The sequence below is a fragment of the Ahaetulla prasina genome, chromosome 2, assembly GCF_028640845.1.
Source record: "Ahaetulla prasina isolate Xishuangbanna chromosome 2, ASM2864084v1, whole genome shotgun sequence".
In the NCBI taxonomy this organism is placed as follows: Eukaryota; Metazoa; Chordata; class Lepidosauria; order Squamata; family Colubridae; genus Ahaetulla; species Ahaetulla prasina.
In genome coordinates, this window is record NC_080540.1 from 135,106,952 (window position 1) to 135,126,812 (window position 19,861).

At 40.6% G+C, this 19,861-nt stretch overlaps 1 protein-coding gene across 1 annotated transcript in view; it reads right to left on the bottom strand.

The window, feature by feature from the left end:
- The window catches only part of DNAH17 (dynein axonemal heavy chain 17), a 130,121-nt gene extending 115,045 nt beyond the window's left edge, over nucleotides 1–15,076 (bottom strand). The window contains exons 1-10 of the mRNA XM_058172825.1: nucleotides 14,732–15,076; nucleotides 11,728–11,921; nucleotides 10,115–10,307; nucleotides 9,918–10,017; nucleotides 9,524–9,609; nucleotides 7,956–8,081; nucleotides 4,551–4,706; nucleotides 3,238–3,324; nucleotides 2,836–3,003; nucleotides 2,486–2,602 (exon numbers count right to left, since the gene is read on the bottom strand). Of these exons, the coding sequence (XP_058028808.1) occupies nucleotides 2,486–2,602; nucleotides 2,836–3,003; nucleotides 3,238–3,324; nucleotides 4,551–4,706; nucleotides 7,956–8,081; nucleotides 9,524–9,609; nucleotides 9,918–10,017; nucleotides 10,115–10,307; nucleotides 11,728–11,921; nucleotides 14,732–15,076 (1,572 nt within the window). The remainder of the gene's footprint in view (nucleotides 1–2,485; nucleotides 2,603–2,835; nucleotides 3,004–3,237; nucleotides 3,325–4,550; nucleotides 4,707–7,955; nucleotides 8,082–9,523; nucleotides 9,610–9,917; nucleotides 10,018–10,114; nucleotides 10,308–11,727; nucleotides 11,922–14,731) is intronic.
- Between the last annotated feature and the right edge of the window lie 4,785 nt (nucleotides 15,077–19,861).

Below are 19,861 nucleotides of genomic sequence, written 5' to 3' on the forward strand. Positions count from 1 at the left end.
GATGGAAGGGAGATCAGAAAATTGGTATAGAGCAGAACGAGGGAAATTTGGTAAAGCAAATTAGAAATCAGTCTCAGGAGCATATAAAGAGATTGTATAATGTGTTACTTGAAATAGATTCTGAAAGGGACTTGGTAAAGGACTGTATGATAAAGTGGGCACAAAATTTTCAGGAGCCAATATTATTGGAAACGTGGGAAAAATTTGGGTTAGAAATGTTAAATTCACGCAGGCACAGAATCTGAGGGAAAAATTTTTATAAAATGTTTTATAGATGGCATCTAGATCCTAAAAATTATCGTATGTATCCAGAAATGCAAGCAAAATGTTGGAGATGTAATTGTGATGACGCTACATATTTTCACATTTGGTGGACTTGTAAGGACATAAAGGCCTTTTGGATAAAAATTTGGTGGATTTTACAAAATGTTCTGAAAAGAAGATAAAGTTCCTGCCGCAATTTTTCTTGTTGGGAATTATTACGGATTGTACAGTAATTGAGACTAAATTGATTTTAAATCTAATAACTGCAGCAAGATTACTAATAGGACAATATTGGAAGAAAAAGAAGTACCAACAATAGAAGAATGGATATTGAAAGTTGCCAATTTGGCTGAGATGGCGAAGATATCAGCCTTTTGAAAGACAATACGCAAGAAAGATACTTAAAGGAATGGAAAAAATGGATTGACTATATTCAACGTAGATATCAGACTAAGAGTTATCAGACTGTTTTTGAATGATTATGATGTATTATTTTTGATTGCTTTTGGGGGAAGTTAGGAATTGATGATTGTAGGGGTACAATTAAGTTGGGATGAAAATTTTTTAGCATATGTTTGTTTTATTTTTAACTATACCTTGTGCTCGTTCCGGGAAGTCGGGGGGGGAGGGGGGTTGCGAAGGGAGGGGGGAGGAGGGGGGGAAAGGGGGAAAAAATTTTTTTTGTAAAACCTTTTGAATAAAAAAAAAAAAAAAGAATCTACTTCCTACACAAAGAAACTGGGACACAACATGTGATTTGTGCAGCATGAATCAAACTGTTTGTTCTTTCAAATATACTCCCCCCATTCATGGTAATAATTCTTTATTGCTATCATATGGTTTTAGCAATTCTAAAATTTGGTAGCTATCATAAAAACAATCAGAGCTCAGCCAGGCAATTCCTTTTTCAAAAAAACCAAAAAGGTTCAGTATCATCTTACAAAAATTGTCTCTACTAAGTCTTTTTGCAATAACTCATTGTTTCTTTTGTTGTCTACCAATATAATGGAGATGAAAATGCTCATAGAAATATGGGTGAATTGATATTTTTGTGCATGTAAACCCTGCATCATTTTTCACTGTTTTTCTCAAAATGATACCCTTACATCAGTGTTTTTCAAATTGCTAATCAATCGAGAGATTTTAAACGTAACGAAAGAACAGCCCATTTCTTGAAACTGTATTTTACTGATGATGGAATATACTATGAACAAGTTTACATGCATATTGAATCTGTATTAACTTCTGATAAATCTTTTTAAAGCCTAATTATAATTAGTTGGAAGCAGTGAGATTTCATTTACCCATTGCTTGGTCCCAGGATCTTGATCTGGACTGTTAAAAAAATCCATAAAGTTCATGATTCTATGTGAAAGAAATCTGGTGTTTCCAGTTGCAGATATTGTAAGAGGAGAACCATGTTAGTCTATTGTAGCCAACAAAAAAATTCTGATAGTAACTTTTCAGCCTAGCATATTTGCTTAATAGCCAAAACTTTCATGAACTACAGTTTAAGAAACCTGGCATCTGATGAAGTGAACAATAGTTCATGAAAGTTATGTTCCCTAATCAAATTTATCACTCTGAAAAGTGATATTAGAATTCTTTTGATTTGTGAAATAAATAATTCTGGAAATACTTCCAGTCTGTTGTCAAGTCAGTAAATTGTTCCCCAGTTTCTGAAAAACAGACAATAGTGGGACTGGTCTACCCAATCTCTGGAGGGCTAGGGTGGAGTTAAATTATATATTGGTGGGGATTGATCTTGGAAACTGTTTAATTCTGAAAGAGTCTGAGAACTTACAGTAATGCTGTTCCATATTGAGCACAGATTAGTTTTTGTTCTTCAGATCAGAGAAAGAACAGGAAAAGTCTTCCAGGTTAGCTGGTCATAAAAAGGGTTTTTTTCTGGCAAGAACAGAAACAGCTGCTTGTCCTACTAGCAATAGCAATAGCACTTAGACTTACAGCCCTCTCTAAGTGGTTTACAGACCCAGCATATTGCCCCAATAACCTGGGTCCTTGTTTTATCAACCTCGGAAGGATGGAAGGCTGAGTCAACCTTGAGCCTGGTGAGATTCAATCTGCCAAATTGCAGGCAGCCGGCAGCCAGCAGAAGTAGCCTACAGTACTGCATTCTAACCACTGCACCACCGCAGCTCACACCTACTACCAGGGTGTTAGATAAGAAACAGGTAAAGCTTCACAAGAATATGGGTACCTTGACAGCTGATTCAAAACTGGAACAATCAATAAATCCTTGATAGAAAATGGTGCCCAATCGCCTATCCAAATCCTGGATTTTGATCTCAAATTGTGCATAATCTTCATCAAATTGCTTTAAATAACAAAAGTTATAGACTAAATTAGATCAGGCAATATCTATATATGTGGACTTGCAGAAGTTATTAATTCTCACTCCCAATCAGAGAAGCATTTGGGCCAATTTATATTACCAAAAATGCATTTGTTGCTCTAACTATTATAAACACCAGGATTTCCTAGGTTGTATTAAGTGAATAATTAATCAATTTTATTACTACACCTACTTTCTGTCATAAAAGGACCAACCTCATCTGCTGGATCTAATGGATCATATTTGCATTCTGCAAAAACTTTCACATGTTCAAGAACCTCTTCATAAATTTGGAACACCAAACTCCCTAGGATGTTGCCTCTCACACCTCCCAGTTCAATTTTCTCCAATTTGAGAAATTCAATTGCAGTCATGTAAAGTTCCTTAAAAAGACATATAACCACATTATTTAATTTTTTTTTAAAAAGCGCTATGGTTCACAAAACAATTTTCTCTAATTTCAGAAATTTAAAAAATGGAATAGGACTTAAAAGTTTAGATTTTTATAACTACCGATATGTTATATAAATAATCTGCTTTTTCTATAAGAGTATATCATTTTATGCTAATTCTTATTGCAGTCCTTTCCCATTTTATAGCAGCTACTTAATTCCTACCTCTATGGTCTTCAATCTGTGAAAAAATAAATTCATTCTTGTAAAGACAAGAGTAGAGGGAAATTCCCAGTACTGAGGTTCTTGATCCTGAAAACATAAATAAAAATATTTTATTTATTAAATTCATTTATCACCCATCTTGCTGCAATACCTAATAGCAGGTCTCAAAAAAAAAAAGAGGTAGGAAATGTTTGCAGAACTTGGCTTTTTAAATTATTTCCAATGATCCAATCATGGTAGATGGATATATGTTGCCTCTATATATGTGTCTCAGCAATTTAGCTGTCCCATATCCTAATACCCTCTCTCTTTGAATTAATCTGGTTAAGGTTTTTGGGAGAATCTTGCTTTTTGATTGTAAGTAACTGGGGAGGGCTGAATTCTTGGCAACGCGATACATTTGTCAATTTATCTCTAAGTTCATTAGGGTATATATTTCCTGACAAAGGAAGTACATGCAGATGCTGTATAGAGACAGTCCTCTATTCATGACCACTTTTACATAATACCCTATGACTATCATTAAGTGTTGTACCTTAGAATTCTTGATGAAGGTATCTTTTCTTTTATGTACACTGAGAGCATACGCACCAAGACAAATTCCTTGTATGTCGAATCACACTTGGCCAATAAAAAAATCCTATTCTATTCAATTCTATTCTATTCTATTCAATTCAATTCTATTCTATTCTATTGTTCAGCAACTGTTTGAAGTTAATGAGGAAATTTATGGCTGGTCCTCGAAGTTGCAGCTATTGCAGGAGCCCCCCCAGCTGCATGCTGACAATTTGGACACTTGGCAGTTGGCACACAATTCCAACATTTGCAGCATTCCATGGGTGTGTAATTGGTATTTGTGAACTTCACCACTGGTTTTGAGAAGAAAAACAATGGGGAAGCCAACAGGAAGTAACAAATTATGGTCATATGCCATAATGCTTAACAACTGGACCTGCCAGGACTGTATGTTGGCACAGTCATGTGATTTTTTTCACTTTGTGGGCACAACGCTTAGCAACGAAGTTCCCAGTGCCAATTATAGTGCCTGATCATTAACTTCCTATGCGATACTAATACTTTGCAAACCGCCCTCCTCTTTTCCATTTCTCTGAGAAGCTTACAGTAATAGTCCCTCTAGTACTTCTCTGAGAAGCTTACAGTAATAGTCCCTCTAAGACAGGGGTCTCCAACCTCCAAGCTTTGCTGGCTGAGGAACTCTGGAAGTTGAAGTCCACAAGTCTTAAAGTTGCCAAGGTTGGAGACCCCTCCTCTAAGATACATCAGAGTCTGCTGCTCTTGCTGCTGTAGCTAACCTTAAAAAAAGAAGGCATCATATCTGTGGAGCAAAGGTCATAAGTCTTGTAGAGTTTCTCAATCACAGCAATGGCCACCTTGATTCCAGATAAAACCTCCTCAATTTCGCCTTGCAAGCCTTTCATCACTTCCTCGGGACTCAAAAAGTTGCGTGTCTAAACAGGAAGAGAGGCAAATAAAGATGAACAGGGCTTATAAAACCAGGCATTGTAACTGAAATGTCATTAAGAGCTGGACAACATTAATTCAATCTTGAATTAACTGAAATAATTTCTAAAAACTTCTATTGAACCGTAAGACTAAATTGTAAAAAGAAGAAAAAACCAATCACAGCATTTTTGGAAACTTCAAATCTGGATGACTTTTAGTATTATTGTCCTGGTTCATGAGACCCACTCTTTCTCTTGAATGTCCAATGCAAGGGAGCATTGGACATTCAAGATTGGACATCAAAGGAGCATAAAGAAAATGGGTAAGAGTGATGATATTCCCCTTAATTCTGCACCACTCTTTAGCTACCTGATCTATCAACACTAAGAGAAGCCCGTAATATGCTTAAGAGGAATGGACAACGAACTAGATAAATTTCTTTAAAATTCTTTGCATTATAAATTTCCTTTTCAATCTATTTCAGCAGGTAATCAAGCAAGGTATATAAAATTAATCGATCAGTGGTAGTACATTCTACTAAGTTTATATTAAATAAATTGCAGCTCTTTAGACTGATGGTAGGAGTTGTAAAGAAATCAATGTATATTATCATCTTTGGTGACAGTGCCCGACTAGACAGTGCTTTTGTTTGAAAGTTTTTGAGGTAATCAGGAAAACTGCTCAGAATTTTTTAAAAGTACTATAATCCTGAATTTGGTTTACTGTCTATACCACCTAATGCACATAAACTAACGCATAACAAGAAATTGATTTACTTATTGTCAGCTAGATTTATAATTCAAAGTATTGGGAAACTAAAATGCATTTTTTACTGAATCATATTTAAAGCTGTAGGAAATTGCCTAAGCTGAGAAAAATAATACAACAATAACAGTCTTGGAAAAATTCTAGTAATAAACAAATTCAGTCAAATTTGTCACCACATTACTTAAGTGCCTGATCTTCGGACCTTTCGCCGTGAGCTAAAAACATACTTATTTATTCAAGCGGGACTGGCTTAATAGTTTTATTAAATTTTAATTGGGGTTTATCGTTTTAGGGTTTTTAAATTTTTAAATCTTTAAATTTTTAAATTTTTAATGTCGGCCTTTTGTAATATGCTCTGTTTTAAATTTTTGTTTTTAATTGTATATATATTGAGTTTTTATCTTTTTGGCTGTACACCGCCCTGAGTCCTTCGGGAGAAGGGCGGTATAAAAATCTAAATAAATAAATAAAATAAATAAAACTATATCAATAAATCTTTTCAGAATAAATTATATACACATGATTCATGATTTTAAACTGAAATTTTGTTCTATATTTTTGTTTTTCATTTCTTTTGAAAAACAATATGTATGTATATTTAAAAAATAATAAGAGAAGCTTTGAGACATCGTCCTGCCAACAAAAGTATAGTCAAGGCTATGGTTTTCCCAGTTGCAATGTATGGCTGTGAAAGTTGGACCATAAGAAAGGCTGAGCACCAAAGAATTGAGGCCTTTGAACTCTGGTGCTGGAGAAGACTCCTGCGAGTCCCTTGGACTTCAAGGCAAATTTTATTTATTTATTTTGTCACAACATCATACAAAAAGATTATATAGTATATAAACATATAAACATATATAGGAAGAAGAAAAGAAAAACAATAGGACAGGAACGGTAGGCACGTTTGTGCGCTTATGCACGCCCCTTATGGTCCTCTTAGGAATGGGGTGAGGTCAATAGTAGAAAGTTTTTGGTTAAAGCTTTTAGGATTATGGGAAGAGACCACAGAGTCAGGTAAAGTATTCCAAGCACTGATGATTCTGTTGCAGAAGTCATATTTTCTGCAATCTAGATTAAAGCGGTTAACATTAAGTTTAAATCTATTGGTTGCCCTTGTATTATTGCAATTAAAGCTGAAGTAGTCTTTGACAGGAAGGACATTACAATAGATGATTCTGTGAGTTAAACTTAGGTCTTGTCGAAGGCGACGGAGTTCCAAGTTTTCTAAGCCTAGGATTTCAAGTCTGGTGGGATAAGGTATTTTGTTGTTTTCAGAGGAATGGAGAACTCTTCTTGTAAAATATTTCTGGACACGTTCAATTGTATTGATGTCAGAGATGTGGTGAGGGTTCCAAACAGGTGAGCTGTATTCTAGAATTGGTCTAGCAAATGTTTTATATGCTCTGGTTAGTAGTGTGGTGTTTTGGAAAAGAAGCTACATAAAATTAGGTTTACAACTCTTAGAGCTTTTTGCTATGTAGTTGCAGTGGGCTTTGGCACTTAGATCATTTGACATGAAAACTCCAAGGTCTTTAATGGGATGGGGTCATCTGTAAGGTAATGTCCATCTAGTATGTACTTAGTTTTGGGTTCTTTTTCCTATATGTAAGACTGAGCATTTGCTGGTTGAAATTTGGAGCTGCCAATTTTTAGACCAAGCGGTTAGATGGTCAAGGTCGTTTTGAATGATAGAAGTGTTGTCTGTGGTGTTAAATAGTTTGACATCGTCAGCAAAGAGAACACAATTACTTGAGATATGGTCACAAAGATCATTAATGTATAGTATAAAGAGTGTTGGTCCAAGGACGCTGCCTTGAGGAACGCCACTCTTGACAGGAACAGGATTTGATAAAGCATTGCCAATTTTGACCACTTGTTGTCTGTTAGACAGAAAAGCAGATATCCATTTGTGTCAAGTCAGTCCTAGAGGAGATCAACCAGTGGTGTGATTCAAGTAATTTAACAACCGGTTCTCTGCCCTAATGATTTCTTCCAACAACCAATTTGCCAAACTGCTCAGAAAGTTAACAACCAGTTCTCCCGAAGTGGTGCGAACTGACTGAATCCCACCACTGAGATCAACCCTGACTGCTCTTTAGAAGGTCAGATCCTGAAGATGAAACTCAAATCCTTTGGCTACCTAATGAGAAGGAAGGACTCCCTGGAGAAGAGCCTAATGCTGGGAAAGATTGAGGGCAAAAGAAGAACGGGACAACAGAGAATGAGGTGGCTGGATGGAGTCACTGAAGCAGTAAGTCTGAGCTTAAATGGACTCCAGAGAATGATAGAAGATAGGAAGGCCTGAAGGAACATTGTCCATGGGATCACAATGGGTCGGACACGACTTCGCAACTAACAACAACAAAGAGAAGCTTGGTTTCAATATTTCTTTTTCATTGTTTCTATGAAAACAGGGGTCACAAACATCAAAGTGATAAGGAAAACTCCTTCTCCATTATGAATTTTTAATTTTCATAGTAAAATACCATTTCAATGAAGAGATTACAAATCTCCTGCAAAATGACAATGACCCGGGATGGAATGTTGTAATATTCAGAATTAGCCCAGATCAAGCATATTGTGTACATGATGCTATTGATGTGCGAAGACACCTGTATGGAAACAGCAGAATAGGAGTTTCAGCAAGATGAAATAAACATTTTAATATTATTGCATATTTTTATGGTGTGCTGATCAAGATTATCTTTACTAATCTGAAGATCCCATTCACACTTCTAAATGTGTGAATAGTGTTTTTCTCAGGCTAGGAAAAAAGACTATAGTTGGGCAACCTTAAATGTCTATGGAGATTCTCAGCCAACTAGGTTATGGTTGTCCCAAAGGTGCCTTTTCCAGAAGCAACTGGACTTTCTGATTTTTCTTTTTTCTGGTTTTTCTTTGAAAAAAGAAGCTTCTTGTATGAAAAAGCTTCTTGAATGAAGAAGCTTCTTGGATGAGAAGCGACACGTCTTCAAAGCAAAAAAGGAAAAACCAGAAAGTCCAGCTGTCTCTTGAAAAAGCACCTTTGGGATAGCTTATCCTTAATTTTGCATGTGCCCAAAGCATTCTCATTCCCAGAACCTCAGGAAAGCATTCTAAAGAAATAGAAGCAGCTAACACCCAACGTAATGTATCAGTTTACCCTCCATCTTATTTAATAATCACATGAAGGATTGTGCTTGCATGCTAAGTCAGGGCAGGGAGACTCTCTAAGACCAGTGTTGGCTGGGGAATTCTGGAAGTTGAAGTCCACACATCTTAAAGTTACTGAGGTTGAGAATCCCTGCTCTGGACAGTGTAGCACTCTACAGGCAAAAGTTGTCAGTTGCATACAATGTCCCCTGAATGGCTTTTCCTACTCTCTATTGTATGCTGAATGGAGAGAACTTAGAATGTGTTGTGCTGCATAAGAAAATACTCCCCAGTTTAAGAGATTCCGAGACTACAGACACATAAGAGGAGAACAAGAATGAGATTTTACTGATAAAGTCTTACACTTCAAGTTGAGCGTAGGAGGAGTGTAGGATGCACTTCAATGGAACCCATAGGTGAGGCCTTATATTTCAGTAGATTTGTGCAGGTTGATCATAATAAGCATAAGTGTTGCCAAGCCATATTTCCTGCTTATGGTCGCTATTTACAAGTCATGGTTGCCTTCCTAAAATACTCGGATTTTGTGAGGACTAGTCATTCTTTGTGTGGACATTCTGGAATCAGCCATTCCCTTCTCCCCGCAGGCCTCCATGTTTGGATTTAGGCTGACTTTCAAGTTTTAATTTAATCCTAAACAGTGTAGTCAGGATCTTTACTTGATCTTCCAAAGAATTCTTTTACACTACTTTTGCATACAGCTCCTGACCCAGCCTAGTGTTCTTCAGGGGTGTTGGACTTCATTGCCCATAGTATCCAACCAGAGAAGCAGAGGGCAGGCCATTTCTACTTGTGAAGTCCCACACAGCTGAAAAGGTCAGAATGGCTTTTAAAAGTGATACAGGAAGCCTGTAAGCTTCCACATGGTGGCTCTCAAAACATTATTTCTTTATTTTTCACATACCTGGTGATAGTCAGCTTGTTCCACTTCTTCAAGTGTAACTTTTAGAGGCTGCAAATACAGGTTAATATCATCGGCTTCTTTCAATCCTGAATAAAAGGAATGCTTGAGGGTAAGTGAATTAAGAAGAGAAAGAGAACTGATTAATTTTTTGGGTAAAACTTTTTTATAATAATGTTCAGGTTGGCTGGACTTGGAACCTGCAAATACAGGTATCTGAAAGAGGTGGAAGGGAACGGATAATAAGAAGAGCAGTAGGCCCCGGAACTCCTCTGTTTTAAAAAATATGGTTAAAAAATACAGTGTATTATATTACACTGGTTGCTAAACCTTTGATTTCTAGAATCAGCCATTTACATAGGTTACGCAGTTAGATTTCCTAGGAAATAGAGTTTACCTGCAGATACATCCTTGAAGACATTCTTAAGTGCTGGCCAATAGCAGCTTTTTGCTCGCTCTAAAATGCTAGCAATCATTTTGACTTGAGGCGCATAAAGCTGATGGGAAAAAGCAAAAGCCAGATCAGAAAACATGTCGGTCTTCAGTATCACAGGCTGATGTCTTTGCAAAACTGAAACAAGCCCTTCGGCCTACCTGCTCATTTATGCATTGCAGATTGACCTGCCTACTGTACCAGAAATCAAATTCTACTCTGGGTAATGGGTTTAAACCATCCAGAAGAGGCTGGGCAGAATCTTTACTCAAGATTTCTCGGATCTGATGAGACCAGTCAATAATTATTGTTTCAATGGAGTGTAGCAGGGAACTGTCCACAGAAGCAGGTATACTGAAAAAAAAATTACAGAGAAGACTTAATGGTAAAGTGGAAATAATCTTAATGTTTGATTCTGTAGTTAACAGATCGTATGTATAGCCTATATAAGACATCATACTAGGACTCCTCTGTCCAGTATGTTTTCTGTTGCAAAGCATCACATACTAAAGAACCATGTAAATAAAAAGCTAAAACATTCTCTAATGAAGATCCAAATTATGGGATTGGGTTCAATTGTGTAAATTGCATTCTGCATATAAACACAGTCAAACAGAAAGACACATTACATAAACTTAATGCAAACTTTGGAATCTTTTGACGGTAGCTGGACAAAAGATTAATAAAAAGTGAGGAATGAATGGACAATGTGTAATTTCCTAAGCAACTGAAGGAGACTGTTGTGGCCTGCCGGCAGCCAGTGAAGCTGGTAGCAGAGTCAGACAGTGAGGTGGTTGGGGAGTCCTGGGGGCTGGGGAAAGCTCGGACGAGGGCTCTGCATCGGAGGCAGAGAGGGAGATAGACAGCAGTGAAGCAGAAAAACGGCTGGAGCCTGTTCCCAGTGTGCGCATGCGCAGAGCTGCCAGAAGACAAGAACAACTCAGAAAGCAGGGTCGACTTGGGAGTAAAGCCACACCTTGGAGATGATTGGCCCCTCCCGTAGGAAACAAAAGAGGAGCGAACGGGGAGAGGGCTTTTACAGGAAACCATTCATTCGGTAGTTTCAAGAGTGAAAAGTTCTGTTTGTGACTCTAAGAGACTCTAAGAGACTCTAAGAGTAAGCTTTGCCTTACTCTGTGTTTGGAAACAAGTTACGTGGCAGCTTGCCAAACGAGATAAGGTGTGTTGAGAATTATTCCTTTGAAAGATTGTTTGGACAAACCTTGCTGACTGTCAATGAAAGTAATTCACAGTCATGTAAATAAAAGAGGTTTGCCGGGACCAGTTCCTGCTTCCTGCTTTTTAAGGGAGCCTAGGTCAGGACAGAAACAAGGTGCTATGGGGAGTAACATAAGGGCTAACTGAATATACCAGTGGTGGGTTTCAAATATTTTTACTACCAGTTCTGTGGGTGTGGCTTGGTGGGCGTGGCATGGCTTGGTGGATGTGGCAGGGGAAGGATACTGTAAAATCCCCGTTTTCTCCCCATCAGCTGGGACTCTGGAGGCAGAGAATAGATGGCGGCGGGGCTAGTCAGAATTTTTACTACTGGTTCTCCGAACTACTCAAAACTTCCACTACCGGTTCTCCAGAACTGGTCAGAACCTGCTGAAACCCACCTCTGGAATATACCCACATAACAGTCAGGTGATTATAATAATTGCCACCTAATAGTATATGCATCTATTTATTAGTAATTGAAAGAGTCCTGCCTATCCTCTCTCACTCCGCACAAATTTACAGTTGGTGGCAGACATAACTGAGAGGCATCCACCTGTCAAAGACTTCTGAGACGCTGTCCAGAACATCCATGTTCTCTGGTAAAGGGAGCAGTGTTTTTCCTTTGATCTTTCCTCCCATCACAAACATCTCATTTTTCAGCTTGTGAGCTTGCTGAATCACATCGTCAGCTACTACTCGAGGCCATCCGCTTAGGTTTACGCTTTTCATGAACAAGGAGTAGGCCACCTATAGGAAAAGGATTTTATTAGCACATATACTACTACAACAATTAAATTTTAACTAAAACAATTTTGAATTCAACATTATTTTGGATTTGGGGAAAAGAATCATTTTGAGCACAAAATAATTGTTTCAGGTCTGAAATAGTTTCACATTAGAAACACATTGTTATTTTGGAAGCCTTGACTTTGAAGCAATTCTGTTTCAAATTTAAAAAAAAAACTCGGAGCTCAAAACTCTTTTGGAATTGTTTTGAATTTGAAATTATTATTTTATATCCTCCTAACAAATACCTTTTTTTAATCGTAACAGACCTAATCAAAAAAAAAATCCATTATATTTTAAAACATCCATGCCTGGAATTTCATTACAGAACAACAGCATTCATGTAATGGCACTATTCTTCAGGCTGCTACATCAGAGCTATGTCAGTGATGTACTAGTAATATGCACAATGCTGGCTTAACAATAATGCTGTGTGAACACCATTCATTTCCCTTTCAGCATATTTCTTTCTAAGAAGAGTTAAGTGTGCTATTTTAGGAGAAGACAAGGAAATTTCATTTTTAGGCCCAGAAAAAAAGCAGTTTCAAAGTCTGAACTAGTAGAAATGTTTACTATATTAAAATATCTCTACAGAAACATATGGCAAACTCCATGAAATTCTTTCTTTCATTTTACCACTGATGGCCATAGGAGCTTTTGATATTTTCTTTCTTTGTAATGAAGTCATGTGTCCCATCTCTGTATATATGTGTCTATGTGCATTTTCTCCTGTGGGACTAATCAGACTGTGTGTCCATATGGTACTTGCACAGTAGGTATCTGTGAAGGCCTAAACCAGGACAGGTGGACATGTATTACCTGTGTGTGAGAATATATTTGTGTTTCTGCTGGCTCTCATATTGCGGTAGTAGGGCTTTGTATATGTACCGGAGTGGCAATTTGTATAATATAAAAGATGTGGTGGGAGAAATGCTTTCTTAGCATTGTTTTACCAATGCTTCTTAGTGTTGTTTCCTTTTTATTGGCCTTTGGGCACATATTATCTCAGCCTGTTCCTGTCTTTGCATGCTTCTGGTGAGGAAACTGGGTATATCCCAAGGGCAGGGCACCGCCACATGCCAAGGTCTCCGTTTCAGTTCTGCACTTTATCCCCATTTAAAAAGATGCCCAGCCTGAGTCTCTGGAGAACTGCTGTTAATTTCAATAGATAAATCATTTCACCCTGAGCTACAAATATTCTCCTTTATTGATAGATAAATCCACTAATATTTCAACTAGCATGAGGAAGCTTCTGATGGTGCCCATCATATGTAAAAAACAGCAAGATCAGTTGCAAGGAGACGCTTAAGTTCACTGGGAACCACGGCATTAATGCTATTTGTCCGGATATTTCACAGATTTTCCAGATATTTGCTTCATAATTCTATCTCTTAGGTCCATAAATTTATTTATTTATTTATTTATTTATTAAACTTCTATACCGCACCATCTCCTGCAGGACTCAGGGTGGTTCACAGCCATGTTTAAAATACAACAATATAATAAATAACAATATAAAAACAATTAAAACCAAATATTTGATGGCCAAATCACTAAAATGGTAAAACTGATTTAAAACCATTTAAAATTTCACTAAAATATTTCTTAGGCTAGTCCAGCTCGCTGGAATAATAAGGTCTTCAGTTCACGTTTGAAGGCCCGGAGGTCGGGGAGTTGTCGTAACCCCGGAGGAAGCTCGTTCCACAGGGCCGGTGCTGCCACAGAGAAGGCCCTCCCCCTGGGGGTCGCCAACCTACATTGTTTGGTCGACGGCACCCTGAGGAGGCCCGCTCTGTGGGAGCGCACAGGTCGTTGGGAGGCAATCGGCGGCAGAAGGCGGTCTCGTAGATATCCCGGTCCTAAGCCATGGAGCGCTTTAAAGGTGGTAACCAAAACCTTGAATTGCACCCAGAAGGCCACCGGCAGCCAGTGTAAGCCACGCAGGATGGGTGTTATATGGGAGCCTCGAGATGCTCCCTCTATCACCCACGCGGCCGCATTCTGGACTAGCTGGAGCCTCCTGGTGCTCTTCAAGGGGAGCCCCATGTAGAGAGCATTGCAATAGTCTAGGCGGGAAAATAAGGAGAATATCCATGTTAAATGTAAACATCATAGGATTTTCTGGGAATACTCCTGCATAGACATACCAGAGGACTCAGCCATTTCTTTAAGCAGCAAGCACCACTGTGGCATTTCAAACAGTGTCACAGACACTGGAAAGGAATATTATGTTTTTGATAAAATAAGAATAAAGAAAAGTGGCCAGATTCTGCTAGGTATAATTTGTTATATTTGTTGCATTTACAACCATTCCAGTAAACCCACAGTCATGTGGTCAAAATTTGGGCATTTGGCAACCACCATGCATCCTGGGGTCATGTGATTGCCATTTGCAACCTTCACAGAGTGCTTCCAACAAGCAAAGCTCTCACAACCATTATAGGAATAAATTAGGATTGAGATTGGGAATGGGAATGGGATTGGGGTTGAGGAAATGAATTTTCCCCTTCCAGGACTGTAGCTACAGCATCATATTGGCTTTATACAATAGTGAAAAACAATAGTTTCAGGCATCATATTGTGGTATTTTTGCTTCCATTTTCATGCAATACTGAATACCGGTACAGTTCAAGTGGTCTGGATTAACCAATATTCTGTGAGTTATCCATCTTGTTGAAGCCAGTCCTGCTGTCAAAATCACCGTCTCTCTGTATATTTGCTGAAAATGGAAGCATCCTGTAGTGAACCACAAACCAAAACTGGAAGCCTACCTCTTCCACAATAGCCATCATCTGCTCTACTGGGGAAGGGCTGATATCTCCGACAATGAGTGCCTCCTGGAAGTTATCTTTGGTAATATTTTCATGCCTCTTTTTCACAAAATAAACTCCTTTATTTTTCAGTGTTGATGGGAAGCCAAGGCAGGGGACTAATTGTCCAGTAGGATTGAGGGTGATCACCAACGTTGTCACATCCTGCTTCTCATAGAACTCATTGAGCATGGTATGAGTCTCTTCACTGGTTGCAAACTTGGTCCATTTGTCAGGCTTTACACGAAGAGACAGAGTGCAATAATTCTCTATGAAATCCAGTCGTTTATCAACCACTGTTGTCATGTTGATTGCTCATCAGCTAACCATGGAAGGAACACAGCTGAGCAGATAACAAACTGGAAAGTCTCCTCTCCCAATGTTATTTCCTGTCTTGGGAAGAAAACATCTGTCAGGGACTGGATGGGGTACAACAGGTTGAAACTGAACCCTGGCTCTGGGTTAGGGGTTCTTTGGTCCATGGAGAATTGCCACCCATGGTCTTCGATGGGATGGCACTGCCCCAAAAAGACCCAGTACATAATCTGGGGATTCTCATGGACTCACAACTCCTGCTCAACTGCAGGTTGTGTGCAAGTTATGTCTTTTCCTGGACCAACAATCCCTACTCATGGCCACTCATGCCCTAGTCACCTCCCATCTTGACTATTGCAATATACTCTACATGGGGCTACCCTTGAAAAGCATCTGGAAGCTCCAGTTGGTTCAAAATGCGGCAGCCCACATGGTTTTATGCAGACTTTGGTGTGCACATGCATTACCTCTCCTGCAAGAGCTACAAGTACATTGGTTTCTGATTTGCTTCCAGGTGCAATTCAAGGTGCTGGTTGTCACCTTTAAAGCCCTTCATGGCTTGGGACCAGGTTATCTGAGGGACTGTCTCTTGCTAATCAGATCCATCTGACCCACTAGAGCACGGAGGCAAAAAATGCTGCGGGTCCCAAGGAGGTACATCTAGTCGGACCCAGGAAAAGGGCCTTCTCCATGGTGGCTCCCTCCCTTTGGAATATCATCCTTCCAGAAATGAGACTGGCCCCCACTTGGGCACTCTTTTGGATGGCTCTGAAGACTTGGTTTTGCCAGAGGGTCTGGGGAACTCTGAGTGGGATAGAGCCAATTAAATGGCTTATTTGACAATGTGTTGTCGCCAGGGGTGGGGTGGGGATATTGTTTTTTTAGCTTTATTTTTTTAATATTGTGTTTTTATTGTTTATAAGCTTTATTGTAAGCTGCCTAGAGTCACTGTGAGTGAGTAGGTGGCTATATAAATTTTCTAAATAAATAAAATAAATAAGTAAGTAAACATTGAACTATAGCCAGTGGTTGAATTCCCATTAGCCCTAGCTAGCTAGCATGGCCAACAGGTGAGAAGATTAAGCATTATCTTGTTTGGAGGGCTACACATTGACAAAGATTCCCTTTGCTTTAGGGAAGGGGTGTCAAATTCACATCGTCACGGTGGTATCATGTGATGTATCGGGACTTTCTTCCCCTTCATTAAACCGGCCATGGCCAGCACATGACGCATCTGGTCTACGGGCCAGGAGTTTGATAGCCCTGCTTTAGGGGAATCAAGATACTCACAAAAGGTTCCTCACACCCACAGACAAGCAGAGCTGAAGGTTTTACAGTGTTTTTCCTTACCTAATAGGCCTGGAGGCATCCAGCTGAAAACCACCAACTGCCAAGGAATATTGCTTCCAAAGAGAAGCCTAGTGACATCATTTATCAACGGTCACACGTGCTAGAACCTTCTTCCACCTACATTCCCTCACTGGCCCTGAATATGGTGAAATGGAAATCTCCCCTTTTTCTACGATAATCTTTTCACCTGTTATGATTTGATCAAAACACAGTGGGCTTTGAGGCAGATATACTTTTGCATTTAGAATTCATTTTGTGGAAATCGACAGTTGTCCTGCAGGTGTCCATTATAGGTACTGTATTAAATGCCCTGCTGAGATGATATCTTACTGCTTCCTAAAGCCCTGAACAATGTTCACAAATAACATATTGCCATGTTGCCAGAAACTCAGGAATCAGGTTTGTGTGGAGCTGAAGATCTTTTCTAAATGTGGGAGAGAGAACAATTTTACTTTTGCAAAGGTTTTTTTTAGTGCACTCCAAAATACAAATCACTAAGTAATTCAGGCAGAGCAGAAAGCATTTATTAAGGAGAGTTAGTTTTTTTATAAGGTACAGAAACAAACGATACATTCAGTATATGTGATGCATCAGAAAGCAAAAATCAAACTACAAGGCATAAGAATTAAAAATAGGAAGCACCAATCCTAGATTGGCGCTTCCATAAGTGGCCTTCCATAAGTGGCAAATTTACAGTTTATGTCACCCCTTTCCCAGTTGAGTTTTGTCTTTCTTAATATACTTGCAAGTGTACTCTGGAACCTCCAAATATGTTAAACTCCAAAAACTCCATCAGTAGTTTTCAAGAAGAGATTGGACAACCATTTGTCTGAAATAGTATAGAGTCTCCTGCTTAAGCAGGAGGTTGGACTATTTATTATTTATTTATTATTTAAATTTTTATACCGCCCTTCTCCCGAAGGACTCAGGGCGGTTTACAGCCAGATAAAATAAACCTTCCTATTACAAAATAAATACTATTAAAATACCACTAAAAAACTTATTCAATTTGGCCGCAATTAAAATTTAGCAAATAATAAAACCCATTAAAAACCCATTAAAAACCCATCGATAAAACCCAATTAAAAACCCATAAAAAACTAACCCAGTCCAGCGCAAATAAATAAGTGAGTTTTGAGCTCGCGGCGAAAGGTTCGGAGGTCCGGAAGTTGACGAAGTCCTGGGGGGAGTTCGTTCCAGAGGGCGGAGCCCCACAGAGAAGGCCCTTCCTGGGTGTCGCCAGACGACACTGTCGCGACGGCACCCTGAGGAGTCCCTCTCTGTGAGAGCGCACGGGTCGGTGAGAGGTATTCGGTAGCAGCAGGCGGTCCCGTAAGTAACCCGGCCCTATGCCATGGAGCGCTTTAAACACGTTCACCAATACCTTGAAGCGCACCGGGAAGGCCACAGGTAGCCAGTGCAGCCTGCGCAGGATAGGTGTCACTCGGGAGCCACGAGGGGCTCCCTCTATCACCCGCGCCGCTGCATTCTGGACCAACTGCAGCCTCCGGATGCCCTTCAAGGGGAGCCCCATGTAGAGAGCATTGCAGTAGTCCAGACGAGACGTCACAAGGGCGTGAGTGACTGTGCACAAGGCATCCCGGTCTAGAAAGGGGCGCAACTGGCGCACCAGGCGAACCTGGTGGAAAGCTCTCCTGGAGACGGCCGTCAAATGATCTTCAAAAGACAGCCGTGCATCCAGGAGAACGCCCAAATTGCGCACCCTCTCCATCGGGGCCAATGACCGGCTCCCGACAGTCAGCCGCGGACTCAGCTGGCTGTACCGGGATGCCGGCATCCACAGCCACTCCGTCTTGGAGGGATTGAGCTTGAGCCTGTTTCTCCCCATCCAGACCCGTACGGCTTCTAAACACCGGGACAGCACTTCGATAGCTTCATTGGGGTGGCCCGGTGTGGAAAAGTACAGCTGGGTGTCATCAGCGTACAGCTGGTACCTCACACCGAAGCCACTGATGATCTCACCCAGCGGCTTCATATAGATGTTGAACAGAAGGCGAGAGAATCGGCCCTGCGGCACCCACAAGTGAGGCGCGCGGGTGACCTCTGCCCCCGTCAACACCGTCTGCGACCGGTCGGAGAGATAGGAGGAGAACCACCGATAAACGGTGCCTCCCACTCCCAATCCCTCCAACCGCGCAGCAGGATACCATGGTCGATGGTATCGAAGCCGCTGAGAGGTCTAATAGGACCAGGGCAGAGGAATAACCCCTATCCCTGGCCCTCCAGAGATCATCCACCAACGCGACCAAAGCCGTCTCAGTGCTGTAACCGGTCGGAAGCCGGACTGAACGGGTCCAGATAGACAGTTTCCTCCAGGTGCAGGGGAAACTGATATGCCACCATACTCTCTACAACCTTCGCCGCGGCGGGTTGGAGACCGGACGATAATTACCCAAAACAGCGGGTCCAGGAAGGCTTCTTGAGGAGGGCCTCACCACCGCCTCTTTCAAGGCGGCCGGAAAGACTCCCTCCAACAAGGAAGCACTCGTAAGCCCCTGGAGCCAGCCTCGTGTCACCTCCTGAGTGGCCAGCACCAGCCAGGAGGGGCACGGGTCCAGTAAACACGTGGTGGCATTCAATCTACCCAGCAACCTGTCCATGTCCTCGGGAGTCACAGGGTCAAACTCATCCCAAACAACATCACCAAGACCGCCCTCAGATACCCCGTCTGAATCGCCACAATTTTGGTCCAGACCGTCCCTAAGCTGAACGATTTTATCGTATAGATAACCGTTAAACTCCTCAGCACGTCCCCGCCACGGGTCATCCCGCTCCCCCTGGTGAAGGAGGGAGCGGGTCACCCGGAACAGGGCAGCTGGGCGGTTATCTGCCGACGCAATGAGGGAGGAGGCGTAGGAACGCCTCGCTTCCCTCAGTGCCACTAGGTAGGTCCTAGTATAGGATCTAACTAGTGTCCGATCAGCCTCTGAACGGCTGGACCTCCAGGAACTCTCTAGGCGTCTTCTCCGGCGTTTCATCCCCCTCAGCTCCTCGGAGAACCAAGGAGCCGGTTGGGATCTGCGCCGGGTCAGAGGCCGCAAAGGCACGACACGGTCTAAGGCCCCGGCTGCAGAAGACCTCTAAGGTTTCTTCCAGCTCTATTACTCTGTTATTCTGCTCTGTATTGTTTAATTGCTGAAAAGGCTAGTTCTCATAATCAAAAAAATGGTTTTGATTAAAAGGCAAATGTAATTTCCTGAACTTCAAAGATATGGATGGCTTGCTAAAATGCTAATATCACTATTATTAAAATGCTAATAATGAAGCCTAAAATTCCAGATAATAGATGAAAAGCTTTTTCCCCTTCTTTCTTCACTTTGTTCCTGGACTAGCTTCTATATCCCATTTTGCAAGGAAGCAAAACAAATACACAACCTACATTTACTTATTTAACATTGATGTTTG